The sequence below is a fragment of the Astatotilapia calliptera genome, chromosome 1 (assembly GCF_900246225.1).
Source record: "Astatotilapia calliptera chromosome 1, fAstCal1.2, whole genome shotgun sequence".
Taxonomy (NCBI): Eukaryota; Metazoa; Chordata; class Actinopteri; order Cichliformes; family Cichlidae; genus Astatotilapia; species Astatotilapia calliptera.
The window spans coordinates 6,302,211-6,322,489 of NC_039302.1; the positions used below are offsets into that span (position 1 = coordinate 6,302,211).

The window sequence follows — 20,279 nt, forward strand, 5'->3', positions numbered from 1 at the left end:
AGAACTGGTCAAGGACGGCCACACAAGTTTGCCAGCAAAGACCCGTCCGACATGTGTTCTTTGTCCCAGGTGAGGTGCACATCCAGACAGAAGAGGATGGAAATATGACTTTAAAATGTATTTTATTCATCCATTTCACAAAATGCATCATCAACCACACTTGGTTCTTTCTAAATATTAAACTGTAGAGTTAATTTTTATTCTGTTTTCAGAACATGGCAAATAAAACTTTTCTAAACTGTTAACTTTGTCATACACGTCTGAAAAATCTGAACTCATTGTTCTAAAAAGCATCTGTGTGAACCTCAGCACTCTGCAAGCCACCACCTCAGAATAAAACAGAAACCAAACGTGGATTTAAATTCTTTTTTAAAAAGCTCAGAGGAATAAAACGGATAAAAGAATTTGTGCAAATTCCACAGGAAGGGTTGATCCACAGCCACTGGACGTTAACATCAGAGCTGATATTTAGACCTGCCTGTGCACAGCTCCACACACGTGAATCAGAACAACACATTCCTGCAACATTTATTTTATGGCAAAAAGATTAGTGTCATCATACACACTGGGCAGAAATGCCGAGGGGTAACGTTAGGTCACAGTGTTAGTAGCAGAAGGTGCCAAAATCGCCCATGCCGTTGCGCTTGAACTGGTTTCCTTGAAAGGACACAAAGATTTGGTGGTCTTTCAGATCCTCAACAGCTTGGCTGGACATCTCCACGTTCCTGCTTAGCTGACGGCTAAACTGCCACTTCCTGCCTGTAGACGCAGCCGCATCACCGTCTGAGCTGTTCTTAGCAGACCCAGCCAAAAGAGGTAGCGAGGGGCTGCTGCTGGACGTGGTGCTGACAGGTGGTGTTGAAAATGAGGTGGAGATCAAGTGATGGTCTAAAGATCCTCCCTGCTTTTCCTCTTGTATGTGTGCATCAGGGTGCTCTGCGAGGAAAGGGGCAGCTGATTATAGATTGTGCACTGGGCTATCAAAGCTGCCTCACATTACCACCTTACCCACCTTCACTTCTGCCCACAGGGATGCTGGGCTCTTCCCCACTGTTGGGTTTCACCAGAATCACCCCATAGCCTTCATTGTTGTGGATCACATTGTTCTCCATGGTGATGGAAGGCATTGCATCCATCTGATCAGCAAAGTCCTACACGCACACGCACATGCTGGGCATCACACCTGCAGCCTGTTTGTTGCAATGCAGCAGTGCTAACCACTGCATCACTGCCACTCAAAGCACAAGCACTACTGTGTCCACAATGGGGGTAAAAGGCCTACTAACAATACAGCATCAGTGATAACAGCTTTACAAAGTCAGGACGATGGAGTTGGCAGAAATATGAATATTGGCAAGATGAATCTCATCTCACCTTGATGAGGATCCCATCCTTACAATGATGGATGCCGTTACCAACAAGACTGCAAACGCTGCCGGGGTAAATCTCCACACCTGCCCCCTGCACACAGACAAGGAGCAGCATAACCAGTCAGCTGATCAGAGAACCGTCACACACAACAAGAACACTGGGACATAGGGTTGTTTTGTTTTTTTACACAAAGCTTTACTGATCTTGTGTCAGGTCATTAGCTGGCAGGTCAGCATAGTTTCCAGTGTAACACATACTTCACAGTAGGGCCGCCACAAATAATTATTTTGATAGTCGACTAGTCACCGATTATTTCTGCGATTAGTCGACTAATCAGATCATCCATTGGACGTAAAACTACAGCTTATTGCACCAGCAGCATCTGCTCTTATATAACTATCACTAGCTTACAGCTTTAAGTGTTTAAGGTCTGTGCTAATAAAGACAAGATGATAGTTTATTAAATTTTAATGAAATTTGCAGATTGTTTCGGTGAAGTTTAATAAACTCCTTCTATCTAAAATATAACAGGACACCGGAGTAAATTCTCGAGCATCTCACACTTCTGATAATCAGCTGTCTGCTTGATGTTTATTCAGCTGTGTAAAAACTATAACTTTAATCTCAGACAAACTGATTTACTCAGGAACAAATAAAATACTGAAAAAAGCAAAACAATAACATGTTTAAGTTATCTAAGTGACTCATATATCATGTTTAACCTGAGTAGTGAAAGACGGCGGTGGGTTTGCAAACGATTTGCCCAGAGTCCGGTGTTCTCACGGCTCTAGTGACCTAGCCCCCGGCTCGCTAACGAGCTAGTGGGTAACAGACGTCTCCGAAAACGTCGGAGCGCTTTTGAAAATATGTGGTGTCCTGATAAACTGAGCAGATATTTGAGGTTTACACAGCTACATTCTCGCCTGAAAATATGTTAAACGTTTATTTTGTGACCCAGAAAGAATAATAAGAGTAATATTAAAACTAACTAGCTGCCGCCATTGTTGGAAACTGAGCTGCGCTATGAATTCTGGGACACAGCTTCTTCTTCTTCTTCGGGGTTTAACGGCAGCTGGCATCCTTGTACATGCTGTGCTGCCATCTTCTGTTTCAGTCCGTTATTACACTCTTAAATCCTGCTATTATTCCTGCGTCTTTTGGGATCTAACAAAGCTTCAAACGACGCGTCGACTATTAAATCAGTCGTCGACGATTTTGATAGTCGACGTAATCGTGACTAGTCGACTAATCGTGGCAGCCCTACTTCACAGCATGGAGGAACTGGCCATATCTTTTGTTTCCAGAAAACCATGTGATGGGTGGAGTTCAGGTCTCACCTTGGAGCCATACAGGTCGCACATGTTCATGGTGAGACGGGCAGATGTTCTCACGATGACTCCAGTGGTCTCACACTGTAGCACACAGTTCTCCATATTCAGAGTCCCCTGACGCACACCTGGCAGTCAAACCGGAACGAGAAGAAAGGCATCATTACTACACACCTCAACACAACACCATGCACCTAAGATAAACACAACCTCCAGTCCAACTGACCACACGACCTAAAACAGACCTGGGCATTTTACACGGGCCACATACGGTATGTTGTAAGCACAAATTAACAAGTGTTTATGCTGTGCATGCAATACAACTGTGTTGCTTTTATTTTGAAAACCCTCGACGTATTATCTGCTTCTGTCTGCACAGCGTCAGGTGATGCCAGCTACCCCTGGCCCCCTCGGTCATGTTTGACTTTGACTACTTTTCCCAGGCTGTGGATGAGAGCTGCGGTGTACGTGACACTGCCCAGCTACTCGTCTTTTTACGTGGGATCACTGCAGACTTCAAAATCACGGAGGAGCTGGCAGCCATGCAGTCAATGAAAGGGACAGGGAGTCATTTCTTCACAAAGGTAAATGCATGCTTGGAGAAGCTGGGCGTGAAATGGGACAAAGCGATAGGTGTGAGAACAGATGGTTGACCAAGTCTGACAGCTAAAAATGTTGGACTTCATCAGAGCAGAGCACTGAATCACAGACAGTTTGTTGCACTTTTGGAGGAAAACGTAAGCTACCACACAGCTGTCAGGAGGCTCGGTGTGGGAAAACTGCAAAGCAAGGGCCTTTTTGTGCATGCAACGTACAGAGCAGTGAGGGCTTTCAAGAGAAAGTTGCAGCTTCTCTTAAGCCAAATGTGGGACAATATTCTCACTCACGTGCCAACACTCAAGGAAGCCACACCACCAGCTGATCACCTCCACAGGTACTCATCCATGTTGGAAGCACTGCATGGTGAGTTTTCAAGCCAATTTCAAGACTTCAACACAGCCAAGAGTGAAATGCACACAGTTTCTTCTCCCTAGTCTGACACACTACTGGCAGAGCAGTTTAGGTCAGTCCCACTGCCCGAGTTTCACTCTCCACTCAAAGACTTTCCACACAAGCCCAGAGAATTCTACTCCACTTAGGATCTACCTACGTATGTGAACACACATTCTCAGTGATGAAGTTCAACAAATCCAGATCCTCTGTCACTGATGATCACCTCTTAGCTGTACTTTGAATAGCCACCTTAGACATTCAGCCAGATTTCAATACACTTGTTCAAGCTGAAGACAGACTGGATTTTTCCTCACTAAACTGAAAACATCAAAAGTTGCTTATTTTTAAACACCTTTACAGTATTTGTGAAAATTAACAAGCTAAAATTAAACAGTAATGATAGTTTTTGTTTTAAGTTGTTGTTACTTTTATAGGATTATTTTCTTCTTCGTCCTACACCACAATTCAAAAATATACAGAAATATCTACAAAATATTCTTATACTTCTGATTACCAGCAGCAGCTTTTATACATATATACACACACACGGCAGTATCGAACGCTGCACTGAGGTCTAGCAGGACAAGCACAGAGATGAGTCCACTGTCAGAGGCCATAAGAAGATCATTTGTAACCTTCACTAAAGCTGTTTCTGTGCTGTGATGAGCTCTGAAACCTGACTGAAACTCTTCAAATAAGCCTCTGCAGATGATCTGTTAGCCGTTTGACAACTACTCTTTGAAGGATGTTTGATATAAAGGAAGGTTGGAGATTGGCCTATAATTAGCTAAGACCGCCGGGTCAGGTGATGGCTTGAGTGAAGTAACGGTTTAACTACTGCCAGCCTGAAGGCCTGTGGTACAGACTTTTTGTCAGCCTGGCTACAGTGCTAGAGACAAACCTAGGGCTGCTTATATTTTCTTCAATTAGTCATGAAAATCAGTCAGATGTTGTAGCTTTAAGGAGAGCTTTTTTTATAACGCAGCAAACTGGCTTTCCGGGCTAAATGATGATCTTCTAAATTAGCGAGATATCATTTCCTCAGAATTATCTGTTTAAGGTGTGCGTTTGAAAGTTATACAGAATACTGGGCGTGGCTCAAGAGTTGGGCGTTCGTCTTGTAATCGGATGGTTGCCGGTTTGAGCCCCGGCTCCGACAGTCCCGGTCGTTGTGTCCTTGGGCAAGACACTTCACCCGTTGCCTACTGGTGGTGGTCAGAGGGCCCGATGGCGCCAGTGTCCGGCAGCCTCGCCTCTGTCAGTGCGCCCCAGGGTGGCTGTGGCTACAATGTAGCTGCCATCACCAGTGTGTGAATGACTGAATGTAGTGTGAAGCGCTTTGGGGTCCTTAGGGACTAGAAAAGCACTATACAAATACAGGCCATTTATCATTTACTGTTCTTCTGATCTGACACTTTGTTCAGGAAAGCTACAACACCCAAAATGAAGTAATCAGCCTACGTCTGCACTTGTCTTAGTGTTTGCGGCTGGGTTTTTAAAGAGTAAAGGTTAGCTCCTGCGTCCCTGCCTGTTTGAATATGACACAATGCGTTAGTGTGATGGCAGCTCAGAGCACGTAATACTCACACAGAATGCCTTCAATGGCATCATGCTGGATGAACTTGATGTTGGAGAGTCTGACATCAGCGCCTGTAGACTCCACAAATGAGTCACCTTTGCTTTTCTTCTCAATCACCACTTCATCAGGAAACCCAAAGCCTGACACACACACACACACACACACACACACACACACACACACACACACACACACACACACACACACACACACACACACAGTTAAAGAAGCCCCTGAAACCACACAAAGGGGCTCTGCATTTCACACACTTTCCATTCAATGGTGGCTGCATGTAACTGTAACCACGATCAGAGGAGATCTCAGCTGAGTTGGCAAACAGACCGCGGCATTCAGGATGAAGAAAATGTGACAAAGATGGAAATGTGTGCGATCCACCCTCAGACGTGTCAGCAGGTGCAGGCATTTACACCCGGCTCCACGTCAGCACCTTCATAACTGATGTCCATCTCGTCTCCCTGAATGGTGTTGCTATAGCAATAATAATGTTTGTATTAATGTACGAGTGCTATCACAGGTGATATGATATCACAGCACCAGCGTATGTGCTGTCTTTTTTTGTAATATATCAACCTGCGAACGTTTGGGCTCAGCTGCAGCTCAGGAGCTCCGCTGATGGTGTCAATGTTCGAGGGGTCCTGAAGTGTAGCTGCATGTGACCATCACAGATCAGTCTACCTGTACATACAACTATGAAGTGCACTGTGAAGCTCCCAGGTTAATAACTTATAACCAACGTTTGCGTAAAACATAGTGGCCCCTTCATTTCAACCATGGCGAGCTTGCATGTACTTCTTAATTTGATGGACACACAAACAGGGCTCTTCAAGAGGAACGGCACATCATGCATAAAACATCTGAATTGACATCTTTGGTTTCCATGTATTAGCATCACTTCTACACAAGCATGGCGTGAGTGTCCTACCTTCTATGGTGATGGAGTCTGGTATGAAGATGGAGCTGCTGACACTGTACATTCCTGGGAGAACAATCACCAAATCGCCCTGATAGCACGAATCCACAGCTGATACCGGCTCTCTGTGGAACTACGTACATGACACAGTCACCATTAGCAGCTTACAGTCGCCTCACTATGGTTACAAGACAACAACATTAAAATTTGCTGTGTAATAGAGCATGAATGCTGTCAGTGCGAGGGGTTAAGGTGAAGGTTTGGGTGGCTGTAGCTCAGGGGTTTGAGCATGTCATCTGCTAACTGGAAGGTTGGTGGTTCAATCCCCGTCTGCTCCAGTCTGCATGCCAAATACCTTTAAGCAAGGTACTAACCCCAAGTTGTTCTCTGATGCATCAATCGGAGTGTGAACGTTAAAAAGAAGGAAAGAACGGATAGAAAGAAGTGCTTGTGGGTGTGAGGCATGTTGTAAAAAGCGCTTTGAGTTCAGGTAGAGTAGAAAAGAAGAAGAAACAATCCGGTCCAAACTCCAAATGTATTCGCTGACGTGATCTTTGGACACGCAGCTATGCTTCTGTGCAACTGACCTGAATTTCAGTGTCTTCAGATGAGCATAGAGGAATGAGTCTGGCACTAAGCAGAGACTGCAGCTGGACGGTGCTGCAGGACGCAGTAACCACATGAACCACCTTTGCGCCTGATGCTCGAGGTCCTCTGCTCTGCACACACTGCTGCCTCGTATTTCCTTTATAGGCCAGCACGTATCTACATGAGAGGAGGGGTGTAGAACACTGGGCGTGAGAAGGAACAATGAAGGACATGCACACGAGGGTTTTAATAATCGATTAAAATCGATTCTGGCTTGGATAACGTGAAATCGATTCATTAAAATCCTGAATCGATTTTTTAATATAAATTTATTTTGCCCGAAATGCCAGAATCTCAGGTTAAACCTCAAAATTTCAACAACCACCAAACAGCTAAGACAGTAATGAGAGCAGGAACACGGCTTCTGCACAGAGACGTGAACACAAAGCGCCGACCCGCCGACGGATCAGAATCAGTGAGATGTGACTTTCTCACCCGACAGCACGGACACGGTCGGGGCTGAAAGCGGACAGCTCGCCGTTTCTGATCCGTCGGCGGGTCGGCGCTTTGTGTTCACGCCCTTTTTGCGCTGTTAGTTTGATCTCTCTCCAAACTACGCTTCACCTCTTCACCTTTTCTGCATTATTCGCTTGCTTGTTACACACAAGTCTACCGTTGTTTACAGCCTGTCGGACGCTGTTTTTTTCCCCCTTTACTCTCTTGGAAATGAGATTTTTAATCTCAATGAGATTTTTTACCTGGATAAATAAAGGATTAATAATAACTTACTTACTGAACAAATTTAAACTCTTTAAAATTATACAAAATGCCTGTTAGCCGTATCTCTAATAAAACCGCTGTAACGTCAGAGCTAACGTTCATATGTTGATTAATGGTTTTCTTTCGTTTTTGATCTACTGCAGAATGTTTTTATGAAATCCAGAACAGGAAAATCTCCTTCATGTTTTTCTTTGTTTTATGCTCAGCTACTTTGACACAAAGGCCTCTGCTGTGATGCTCACACCTTTGATAAAGTCTTGCGTGTGTCAGTTTCCTTTTTATTGATACAGAAATATGGAAATGTACTGATCTGAATTATAATATTTCTGACTGTCTGAGGCAATTTTCCCAGATTCAAATCGAACTGAATCGAATCGATTCTAGAAATCAGTGACGATGCCCAGCCCTGATGCACACTACCTCAGCAGGGGGTTCTCAATGATGCGCAGCTTGCGTTTGAAGCTCTCCAGCTGGTCACAGAGCTTCAGGCCCTCTACCATGGACACGTTGTCGAGCTCCGAGTCCGAGTCGGCACTGAGGCCACTGCGCAACGCGGAGAACTGCTGGAAGCACTTGGAACACTTCTCCAGTAAGGACTGGTACTCTGCCACCAGGCCTGCTGGGACTCTGTCCTCCAACATGTCGTAGTAGCTACGATAAGACATGTTTTAGTCAGGGCTACGGGCACAAACCAACACTTCTTAATATAGGATCATCCTAGAGTGCTCACAGTCGTATCCGGGGTTCCACACAGCGGACAAAGTAGTCAAAGTCATCATCCTCCTCTTCCTCATCCCACTCCCTCCAGATGTGTTTATAGAAAAACCTGCAGATGAAAGGAAAGGATGTCACATATACGTCAGGGCAAAACAACAACATGTAATCTCCCCGTGGCCTCCAAGTCCTACCTTACATGCTCAAGGGCAAGGGCAGTCTGATCAATGTCCCCAGACTCCTCGTAGACCACCTGCAGCTCCTGCAGGGGCACTTTGTGCTGAGTGGCCTCCAGGAGAGACGTCATGGCCTCTTCATGGAGCTCAACGCCTCTGGTATCACACTGCAGAGGCAGCACCAGCCTCACACGTGCCTTCAGGTCCTTCACTTCCACGTCTCGCACCTGAAACCACCAGCAGCCACAACCCAAGGATTACAAACCAACGTCCTCCAAGCTCTACATTAGCACGCACGTTTGTTTGCTGCGCCTTTGATTATGTGCATTTACATTCTGTAAAGGCAGCAGACACTGTGCAGCCCCCTCTTTGGTCCTTTTCCAGTGAGCTACAGTCACTGATGGCATCAACAGCGTTACAGTGCACTATAGTTGTGACATAGTGTAGCTAACACTATAGCACTGTGGGTGGTGTTTCCAAACTATAAAATAACCACTGAGCACTTTCAGAAAAACTAAAGAAATTTTAAAAAGGTAGAGAAAGTAATGTTTTTAGTAAAAAAAGATTGCTGCACTCATAAATATACATTGATTAGTGTGCAATAACATTTCCTAACAAATTGATGTGTTCTTAAAAACGTTTATCCATTAAGAGTTCACAGGAGCAATGTTGGAGCACAGGCTATGTTGGCCCGCCACCTCGAATCCAGCGCTCAGGTTGGACCTCTGTATGTCACTGGAGACTCGCCAGATACGTACTTTTTAAATTTAAAGATGACAAATGCCTAACTCTCAACCTACATGACTTCACCACTGGCCTCTGTCTTCTGCCCCTCCTCCTCACCTCATGCCTTGTCTCCTGAACTGAAGTCAGGGCTCCAACACAGAAAAACTTGCATAAACATGTGTCTGTGAAGGTTCTCAGTCATCCAGGTCATCGTAGCCTCAGGAGCTTGCAAAGGAAAGCGTCTGGACTTCTTTAAGTTACTTGAAGACGTTTCACCTCTCATCCGAGAAGCTTCTTCAGTTCTAAGGTCAAATGGTGGAGAGTCCCAGATATAAACCTAGTGGGAGTGACCCCCCACAGAGGGACCAAGGACCCACCCTGAGTGGGTGTGAGGGCCATCTGACCTCAGGACATCACATGATAGGGTGGGGCCAGGTTTCACAATGAGCTCACCCGAAACCCTGGCTGATTGTGACCCAATCCCTCTTTCACACCGTGGCTCATGTGATTAGAGGATCATCAGGGGTCCTTTTGTCCCTCTGTGGGGGGGTCACTCCCACTGGGTTTAAATCTGGGACTCTCCACCATTTGACCTTAGAACTGAAGAAGCTTCTCGGATGAGAGGTGAAACGTCTTCAAGCAACTTAAACAAGTCCAGACGCTTTTCTTTGCAAGCTCCTTTGACAATGTATGAACATGCTTGTTTATTCCTGAAATTGTCACAGCAGATTACACATCTGGCCCTTCTGTCTCAGGACAGCTGACTACAAGCCAGATAAAGACCAGCTGGTCATAAGCTAACATCATGCCAGCATGTCAGGCTCTAGTGTCCTACAAATCACACTTTCCCTCTGATAAACACTTAGATTACATTCTTAAACAATATAAAAGTTTTTTCACTAAATGTCAGAGTCTGGCAACGTTGGATCCACTTTAAGCAACTTTTCTCCTAACAGAGACTGCACAAAAATAAAACAGGCAAGACTTAGTGACAGAAAAGTTCAGAATATCCTCAACATCTCTGTCATGAGCCAAAAGTGACTGATCCACGCATCTCGACTCCTTTCACACTTACACTTCCCTCCAGAGTAAATGATGTGGACAACAGACATTTTGACAGCTGAGGTAGACGGCGCACTGACAGCCTACAACCACTACAGCTGAACGGCAGCCAGCATCGTTTGTAGGCATTTAAATTGCTGTAAAGGACTCGCTGGCCTACATTCTGTCATGAATGACATCAAGTCAGTGTGAGCCACAAACATCATTCCTGTCACAAGTTCAAGATGCAATCGGTGTTTGATAAAGCTGACAAAGCTGAGATGGTTTTTGTTTGCACTTGTTGCACTGCTGCACGCAGCTAAACATGATGCAGAGTGGAGTACACAGCTACAGCCATCACCCTGCAGACTCCGCTTTCACACGTGTCATCAGAGAGGGATGGAAAGCAGTCCTTACAGCGTCGTTATGACTAGACTGTGTGATCACAGGTTAATGAAAGCATTACGTTACCTCCACCAGAACATCAAAGATATCAGTAGACCAAAGAGCCAACCAGTCACATGGCTCCACCGTTTTCTCCAGGTAGTCTGCTGTGAAGTCCTTCACCTCTGAAGGCTTACAGTCTCCTACACACACAAGAACACAAGGACTGAGATCAGCAGTCTAATTTCTCAGGGTTACGATTATTAATATTAGCAGACGTTGGTTACCGAGCATGTAGTCCTGGTAGGCCTTGAACCTCTCGTAGAACAACAGGTGGCTGGTCTGGAACGTGTCAGGAAGACTTGAACTTCCTCCCGAAGGTGGCTCACGTCTCTGCAGCCCAGTCCCCGACGCTTCAGTGTTATAGTAGTATGTTCCACTGTCGTCATCACTGCCATCTTCATCTTTCTTCTCCTCCTCGTTTTTAAACAAGGCTGTTAAAGACGGAAACACCATGGAGGAAAATCTTTGTTCACATGGACTATTTTACTGGTCAAAAGCAATAAGACTGACGGACTGTGTTTAAATTAACCTCATAAATGAAATATTCAGCGTTTATTTCCTGGTTTGTAGGGACTCCTGAAAAGCAAGTCTACCACACATCTGTTTGAGCGTTACCACTTAATCTGCGACACCTAACAGCTGGAGCGTATACTAGCATGTGGTACATTTGCACAGAGGGCTGAAAGAGCCATTCAAAATGTAAGCATAGCTTAGTGCCACAGTAGTGTTGAAGGTTCAGCCTACAGCACGATGTGTGCACGTTTATCTGCATCACTGTTGCAGAACCGTCTGCGTAGACGCGTCGCGTGAGCGAAACATGAAAGCTAACAGCGTTAACGTGACAGGCCTGCTACAAACACATATGCGCTGTCATTAGCACACATGGGTCAGTTAAGCAGTGCTAGAGCAGTCAAATGCACGGCAGGAAACCTACAAGCTGGTTCCTGTTTTAAAAGATTACAACGCGGACGTGGATGATCACTGCTGCTGACCTCACCTCGATTTATATCCGCCCCGCCGTAGCCTTTACCGGCCGGGCCGTTGTCCGTGTCTCCGTTACCCAAGTCCAGATTAACCACGACCACGTCTGACGCGTCGTTCCCCGGACACGCAGCATCCCGCGAATCCTGCTCCATAAAGAACTTGTAAAATCTTTTCTTCTGCACGTTTAGGCTGAAAGCCACTAACGTCTCTTCGGAAAACAGTCACAAAACTAGCAGCAGCCACCCTGTTTTCAAAATATCCCGGTTTGGAGTGTCTCAACCAATCACAACAGGGCAGCTGCGGGATGGTCCGCCCCCTAGTGCAGACGTGTCGAGTAGCGTCCGCCCTGATGATTCTTATAATAATAATAATAATAATAATAATAATAATAATAATAATAATAATAATAATAATTATTATTATTATTATTATTATTATTATTATTATTATTATTATTATTATTAGGGCCCCAGCACTGAGAGTGCGAAGGCCCTATTGTGTCTGCTCCGTTTCTTATTATTATTATTATTATTCAGGAAAAACAAGGGCCTTTTTGAGGGCCTAAACATGCTCATGAAATTTTGCACACATGCCGGGTCTGGTGATTTTGTATTTTTGTATTTTAAGATTTTGTATTTTAATGGTTTTACATATCAGCACTGGGAAATGTCAGTGTAATGGTGAAACAGCAAAAAACCGGGGGGATTTTCGAGACTAATGAAAATGTCCGGATTTTCCCACAGAGGACTCGTATGTGTGACTTCATCCCTGAGCAGCAGCTTTGTGGTTGTTCTGCGCTCACAGACGGGACAGACTGCGTGCATCAGCGCCTATTGATGTTTAAAAAATGCCAAAGCACAACTGCAGCTTTTCAGACGAACTGCAAAAAAAATTCCCTCGTACCGTCGTATTTTTCTTATACAGATGAGGCCTTATTTCTGTACCATTATTTAATTCCATTTTTTAATTTCATTTTTAATTAACATATTTAAACGAAGGCATCGTTTAAATATGTTAAAAACTGGGTCAAGTGTCCTCTGTTTTGAAAAATATGGTGATACAGACTGTATGTTGCAATTATTTTTGTTTTAATGAAGAGGACACTGATGTCATTATAGGGTCCAGACAGATAGGTTGTCCATTTTTTAAGAGTGAAGAGGGAATGACATCTGTAACTGATTCTGCGAATGCCACATTTTAAAAAAAATAAATTCAGAGTAATTCAGCAATGCTCAACTATCTGTGTCAGAGTCCCTTGATTAAATTGATTAAAAAAGAACTGAACACTGAGTTTTTAATATACACTGGAGCGGACTTCTTCGGCTTCTTATTGGCGGTTAGCAAGCAACGTTTTGGTGCAGTACCTCCACCAACTGGAGTGAAGTGTGAATGGTATACTAACTTTCTACATATATATCTAGGACTGACCTCACACCCTATTGTTTGCCAGTGGTAGTTTCAGTCAATGTGTAAATGTGCTGTTGATACGGTTATAGGGAAACCTGCAGTCAGCTGAGACTGAAGTCACTTGGATGAGTGATGAAACGTGTTTCCCACTGAAAATGCTCCATCCAGACACACAGAATCAACCCTTTGGGATTTCCTTTCCTGGATGATTGAGTATACATCAAGCCATATATTTATAATATATAATAATAAAATTATAAACTATATTCTCTCTATTAACTCAACAAAAAAGAACATCTGAACTAGAAATTTGTCCAAAACATCTTTATGTCCAGCTGCAATTTGTTGTTTTGTAAATTATGTAACAGTTCTCTCATATTTTGTAAAGAACAATAATGTTATACTGCCTCTTCTTGAAAACAAAAGTTCATTTTCCTGCAACATGGATTGCAGGATTCTTTATATGGATTCTTTTGATGTGCATTCTTGCCTGTGCATTTGGGACAAGCTCTTATCTTTTGCAAAGATAAATCAACAAATGAGGTTATTATTCCCCCCCCCCCCCCCCCCCCCACACACACACACACATTAAATACTCGCTGAAGTAAAATGTATTTCCTCATTGCATTGAAGGCAGAAGTCAAATCAACAACATTGCACCTCCTGTGCCCTTTGTGACTTTTTCCCACTGATCCACTTTTGAAGAGGTGAGCTATTTATTAACCACTTGCTCCATACATTAAGCACAGGGGTCAGGGCCACTGGACGAAACTCACTAAGGGCTTTGGAACCCGGCCTGTTGAGAAGTGGCTTAATTATTTCTTAATTATTTCTTAATTACACTAGTCTTCCGTATTCTAGGAACTATTCAAGTATTTAATACAAACCAAAACAGTTTGATCAAGATCCTAAGTTCCCCTTCAACTGTGCTTAACAAGCTTTCAAAATGCTTTATATGGCTCAATCATAGACAAACATTTGCCAACCATTTCCTCAGACAGATGAATTGTAGTGCTCTGGGCTACATCAGCCATCACAGTCCATTGTCCTTTCTTTAAAATCTGCAGTATCAAAACGAGTATAAAATTATTGAAATTATTGGCAAAGGACAGACAGTCAACTGGACAGTGGTACATTTGGCCCTTCCCATCATCCCGTTCAGACCCTTAACATTAATCCCTGTAATCTTGTCTACTGTGCAGCCAAAATGACTTGATTGCATCCTTTTTCCTTTCCCCAACGTAGTTTTAAAATCTCTTGACATGGATTGAAGGAAACTGTTTCCAGGGCCTACTCCGTGGATCGGCTTCCTCCGAGGCGTGGACGTCTATCAGCAGAGAATGTACCTTCACCTATCAGCAGAGAATGTCCCTTAGTCTGTAACACAGTCAAATATATTCTCAAGTAATATTCAAGCATGCCATTCAGCGTGTTAGTACGAGCTCGGGAGCAGCTTGGGAGAACAAGAAAACAGAGACTGCTTTAGATTGTCTTCCCAAAGTGACTCAACTTTATTCACAAGTACAACAGTTTATATAGAGGGTAAAATTCATGAGACAGCAGATTATCAGTTTAAACCAGTACAGACCAAGATAAGGCAGCGTCTTCCTGCCCATGGGTGAAGAAGCATCCTTTGTGTAGTTTATTAGTTCAGCTACAATTGTGATTATCTCAGCGACATATTTTCAAGGCACAAAACGAAGAGTTCTTACATTAGTGAAATCTGAAACAAACCATTTGGCCTTCAACAGGCGTCTAAAAGATTAAGAAACTAATGTAGCTGAGGGAGTGATCTCTGTGGTATTTCAACCTTGTACCAGCCTGTGATTCTCACACATCAATTCTTGGGTCAAAGAGAAAAACACTGAAACAAAGGGGCCTTATTGAATGACAGAGTTTTCCTGCATAATGTCACTATAAAACAATATCCAGTAAATGCTCCCATGGTACTAAAATACCTAACATGGATGATCCTCATTATTATTAAATTCTTCTTTTATCTTTTTAAAAGCAAACATTACATTTTACCAATCTTCCAGATTATGCCATCATCAGAAAAGCCCAATCCATTCTCCAAATGTTCAAACTTATCAGTAATAATGATAGATCAGAATGTGGACTCTCTATACTTCCCTGGGAGAAACCATTCTCAGAAAACAAAACAAATCCCTGAAACACTTTGTGCTGTTCTTACTTGTATTCACCGATCATGTAAAAAATATAAAAACAAACAAACATTGAACTATTAATGCCTATCTCCTTTAATTTTATTAAAAACATTCCACGATATATCATAAGCTTTCTCCGTGTCAACAAAAGGCAGCCACCGCACTCTCCTTCCAAACATAAAACGGTGCATAGTATATGTCAGGATGCTTCCCGAGTGAAACGCGCCTTTTCTGTGTAGACTTTTCGCGGGAGGCTCGTCTGATCCTTTTGCAGCCACAGTTTGTGGCCGCTGGGGGCAGCAGCTTCTGAGACGCAAGCGTAGAGGAAGTCGATGTTTACGCGTCCTTGTAAACTACCGGGTCGGTGTTAGCGCCAGCAGTCAGGTAAACCACTGACAGGGTGAAATGTTTTTTGAGAATGATCCCCGGCAGTTCTCTTACCGCTGCTCTGCAGCGCAACAGCACTTAGCATTAGCGTGCTAGCTAGCTGGACAGGAGCCGGGACTGCGCAGAATCAGTAACCCGGGAGATCCGCGCAGCGCTGTGCCACAAAGTAATTTTCGATGTTTCTTTGTGTTTCCAGCGTGAAGTACATTTACTTCTATTGTTAGATAGGCTGTGGAGAACAGGGTTTGCAAAAAGGTTATATAAAGTAAGTCAGAGCTATACCGGTTACGGTTACAGTTTCTGTTGTCCTCTTGGCCGCATCTCTCTTTAAAAAGAATTTATGTTAGTGCCACTCTTTACCCGAATAAGTGAAGGATGTATAGCAGTCACTTTGTCAGCCACTGATTGCAATGTTTAACTTGAGTACTGAAGGCGAGAAAGACATGTCCTGGTCAAACATGACTCCGTGATTCCTCACAGTGTTACTGCAGGAAATGCTCTCCAGAGGAAGAATCAGCTTTGATATTCCCAAGATTTTTAGGGCCGAGTACAATAATCTCCGTTTGAGCTGAACTTGGAAGCAGAAAGTTAGAGGTCATCCAGTTCTTTGAGACATTCCTGTTTTTAAACTAATTGATGGGTGGTGTCTCTGCTCATTGACAGATAGAGCTGGGAATGATACTAATGATGGCAGTATGAAGGAAGCCTCTATAATGTAAACAGAAGCACTTGCATGAAATGTGTGTTATTGGTTGAATGAGGCTTGCAGCAGAAAGCGCTTTGAGTGCTCACTTAAGTATAAAGGTCAGTGTATTATTATGGCCTACGCTCACTCTACAGTATTAGTGGCATGACTTAAATATTGTTATTAATAATTATCGCCATGTCGAGGGTGTTGCATGCTGAATTTGACATCACATCCTGTGTCACGTGCTTCAGTCGGTCGTGCACCTCTCACCCCCTCTTTTGTAGTGTGCTGTGGCTGCCACAGCTGGATTTCAGACTCGAGTGTACAATCGTAGGTTTTCTACCACCGTTGTAATGATGCATTCCAGTAAAGAAGCTCAGAGACATTGAAACAGTTTGAAAACTTGGAGAGTTTGTGGAAAACACAAAGTATTGGCATCCAGTTTTGACTCGTCCAGAATCTGTATATCCTTATTGTCATTGTAACAGGAGTCCCTGCAGCGTCAAGAGAACAAGTTTAAATATAATTACAAAACAATAGCATGAAATGCTTTTTTGGATTTTGCAATGTTCTTTGAGGAACAACAGTTGAGCCTTGTTGGCCTTATGATGGTTATTTATAGCACAGCTCTGTTCCTTTCTCCCTCATCAGGTTCTCGTCAGAGTGTTGGTGTCAAGATGTGTGATCAGAAGCATGTCAGACAGCACGGTGATATGATAAACAGTGACGATGGCGACCAGCTGTCAGCCAGTGATGAATCTGAGCCTGAACAACAACCCAGCAGAGCTCCATTTGACCCAGACCTAGACCACAGTGATGATGATGATGATGATGATGATGATGATGATGTGTGTGCACCAGCAGCTATTCCCATATCTCAGAGTTCATTCAGTCTGAGTGGAGGTACCTCAGCCTTCTCTGACCGCAGCCACAGTATCTTTGACTGCCTAGACAGTATTGGCAGGCAGACTTTCTCCTCTCTAAATCAGAACACTGTTGCAGACGAATCCTCACTTCACAGTCAAAACACAAGCCATCCGTCATCCATCTGTCCCACACCACCAAAGAAGAGATTAGTCCCAGACTACCTAGTGCATCCTGAGCGCTGGACACATTACAGTCTGGAGGATGTGAATGAGAGCAGCGATCAGGAAAATAGCAGGGTGGCTTATCAGTTCCTGTCCAGCCTGGGGCAAGAGGCAAGAGGCAGTTCCCCCTGTGACCTCCAGCACAAGATGATCTTCAGACCCAAGCAACTGCCGAAGGAACAACCTAATGATCAGCTTTCTCTTGTGAGTGCAAAGGAGACAGGAATGCATCTCAGTCACCTACTGGAGGAGGAGGACGAAGAGGCAGAAGGAAGGAAAACAGAAGAACATCTAGACAAAACTGAGAAAGGACAAAAAGATGAAGAGAAGGACACGAGTGGAGCTATGGGTCAAGGAGAGGAAAAGAAAGAGGTGCAAAAAGAAAAGAAGGTAGAAGAGTCCAGGTGCCAGTTCACCTCCTTCAGGAATATGATGACTAAAAACTACAGGAAGCGTCCCGGCTGTGAGGACAACTGATGACGGCAGTGACGTCCTCACCGTCAGCAGCTCAGCGTTTCATCGTACGGTCATATGTGAACTGTACTCTTACTCCGCATGCCTGTGTTTGTTCTGCTTCACCCAGCAGCGATGTTCCAGAGTGCTTCACTTCATACTTCCAGTTTCCTTATTGTCGAATTTTAGTTCCTGTTGTATTTGGTATTGTGAGATCAAGTGTTGAATTCAAAGGTTTTTGAGAAAATAAGAAATGGAAAGTTTTCCCAGTGATAGTAATTACTACCATTAAAAACAAATAAACACACCTTCATCACCAGTTTCACCAACACATTAATGAATGAGACAGGCAGTACACAAAATGTAAAGAGATGTTAAGTAAAATGAAGGGTTTATTATTTGCTACATCTTCCAATCTGAATAAACTGTCCTTTTTTTAATTGAAGAAATAGATCCAAATTACAAATGTTTGGATAAGTCAGTTTTAACCATTGATTTAACACTGTTGCCATCTTCTGGAATAAAACTGTTGTAAAGTTGTAAACTACTCGTCTAAAATTGTGTGGCTCCTCCGGCTGCTGAAACAGCTCTGACCCAGGGAGACCCGACTCTGCGAGACTTCTGAGAGTCCCCTGTGTTACAGATCCTGTAAATCCAGATTTTTTTATAGGCAGGGCCCTCGTGGATCAGACTCATTCTTCCTGCAGACTAGACTGAACTGCGATCTGGGGATTTTGAAGGTCAAGTTAATACTTTGCACTTAGTCATATTCTGTTACCATCGGGCATTCTCCTGCCTCGATGGGGTGCATGTGGGCTGCAGGTATTTCAACATCGAACATGAATATCGTGACAATATCAGCAACATGTCCACTGAACCTGAACATGTGGGGGAAAGTTATTCTCAATGATGAGTCCAGATTCTGCCTACTTCACGTGTTCTGCTTCATTAATGAATTCTCCAATAAGATAAGATAAGATAACCTTTATTAGTCCCACACGTTGTTGTTTGTTTCCCAAGCTATGCATTAGTAGAAAGAGATTGAAATCCTCCAACTAGCCACCTCCACAACACAGCTCAGAGAGGTTAAAAGGTCTTAATATCCAGCCTTATGTGAGTAAAAATGCTTTTCTCTATTTCCTAATAATAAAGCATTTTTGGTCAAATATAAATCAGAATTAGTTTGATTAATATATAAATAAGAAATGTAGTTTGAGTAGTAGAAACAACTGTTCTAATGTCTGAGTTTGGTGGTGGTGTGTGTGAATCTGAAAGTTTTGTAATTGTTTAACACAGAACTGTAATTATTGGGTTTTGCTGAAAGTTGATTCATTTTGAGTGCAAATAAAAAAATAAATATGTTTAAGTTAAATGTGGGACGACAGCTCTCTCTGTCCTGGTCGTTGTGTCCTTGGGCGAGACACTTCACCTCCCGCCTACTGGTGATGGTCAGAGGGGCCGATGGGCGATATGGCAGCTTCTGTCAGTCTGCCCCAGCTGTGGCTACAACTGTAGCTGCCTCCACCAGTGTGTGAGAGTGAGAGTGAATGAATAGTGGCATTGTAAAGCGCTTTGAGGGTCTTGAAAATTGCTATATAAATGCAATCCATTATTATGATCCAGTATATAGTAGTAGTATAATAGTGTAGTATAATTGTGATAATGATAGTGACAGGCCTCACTCAGAGCCTGACCTTGGTGTATCCAGGTGTGTGTGTGTGTAGAGCTGGACTGGAGCCACTAACCTCCAAATGTCTGACTTTTAAAATGACTTAATGCAAGAAGTTGCATAAAATAAATACAAATAAATGGTAATTGTCTCGCGGTTAGCTGACTGCCTTAGCTGCCAAAGTGATGTCAGCCCTTTTTAGCCATAACCAGTGACTGGTCCTCTCAGCAGTGTTAGCTAGTTCTCTAATTCACAACAGCCCTGATCAATGCTAACAGCTGACCTGACTGGCTACCTCCCTGGACTTTTTTAGGGGGGAGGTAACAATGTTTAAAACAATAACAATAATAATATTTATGTTTATAACGGTAGCACGGTGGCACGGTGGTTAGCACTGTTGCCGCACAGCAAGAAGGTCCTGAGTTCAACTCCACCATCAGGCCGGGGTCTTTCTGTGTGGAGTTTGCATGTTCTCCCCGTGTTTGCGTGGGTTCCCTCCGGGTACTCCGGCTTCCTCCCACCGTCCAAAGACATGCAGCTTGTGGGGATAGGTTAATTGGATAATCCAAATTGTCACTAGGAGTGAATGTGTGAGTGAATGGTTGTCTGTCCCTGTGTGTTGGCCCTGCGACAGACTGGCGACCTGTCCAGGGTGTACCCCGCCTCTCGCCCTATGACAGCTGGGATAGGCTCCAGCGCCCCCCGCGACCCTGAACAGGATAAGCGGAAGCGAATGGATGGATGGACATTTATAACGAGGT

At 43.7% G+C, this 20,279-nt stretch overlaps 2 protein-coding genes across 4 annotated transcripts; one reads left to right on the forward strand and one right to left on the reverse strand.

Moving 5' to 3' along the window:
• Positions 1-105: 105 nt before the first annotated feature.
• shcbp1 (SHC SH2-domain binding protein 1) lies at positions 106-11,974 on the reverse strand. Its single transcript, XM_026157894.1, has 13 exons — positions 11,672-11,974; positions 10,899-11,105; positions 10,699-10,814; positions 8,479-8,687; positions 8,301-8,396; positions 7,991-8,221; positions 6,790-6,967; positions 6,215-6,335; positions 5,280-5,411; positions 2,709-2,827; positions 1,375-1,461; positions 1,013-1,151; positions 106-936 (listed from the first exon to the last, which is right to left on the reverse strand). Exons 1-13 carry the CDS (start codon positions 11,808-11,810, stop codon positions 605-607), a joined length of 2,106 nt encoding a protein of 701 aa, XP_026013679.1. The 5' UTR covers positions 11,811-11,974; the 3' UTR covers positions 106-604.
• Positions 11,975-15,499: 3,525 nt separating this feature from the next.
• tssc4 (tumor suppressing subtransferable candidate 4) lies at positions 15,500-19,221 on the forward strand. Of its 3 annotated transcripts, none has more exons than XM_026158591.1 (2): positions 15,500-15,617; positions 16,960-19,221. In XM_026158591.1, the coding sequence occupies exon 2, from the start codon at positions 16,986-16,988 to the stop codon at positions 17,871-17,873; it is 888 nt and encodes a 295-aa protein (XP_026014376.1). In that variant the 5' UTR covers positions 15,500-15,617; positions 16,960-16,985; the 3' UTR covers positions 17,874-19,221. The 3 variants fall into 3 exon arrangements, with proteins under 3 accessions (XP_026014376.1, XP_026014461.1, XP_026014547.1); XM_026158676.1 differs by lacking the exon at positions 15,500-15,617 and adding an exon at positions 15,624-15,786; XM_026158762.1 differs by lacking the exon at positions 15,500-15,617 and adding an exon at positions 15,823-15,885.
• The last annotated feature ends 1,058 nt before the right edge of the window (positions 19,222-20,279 follow it).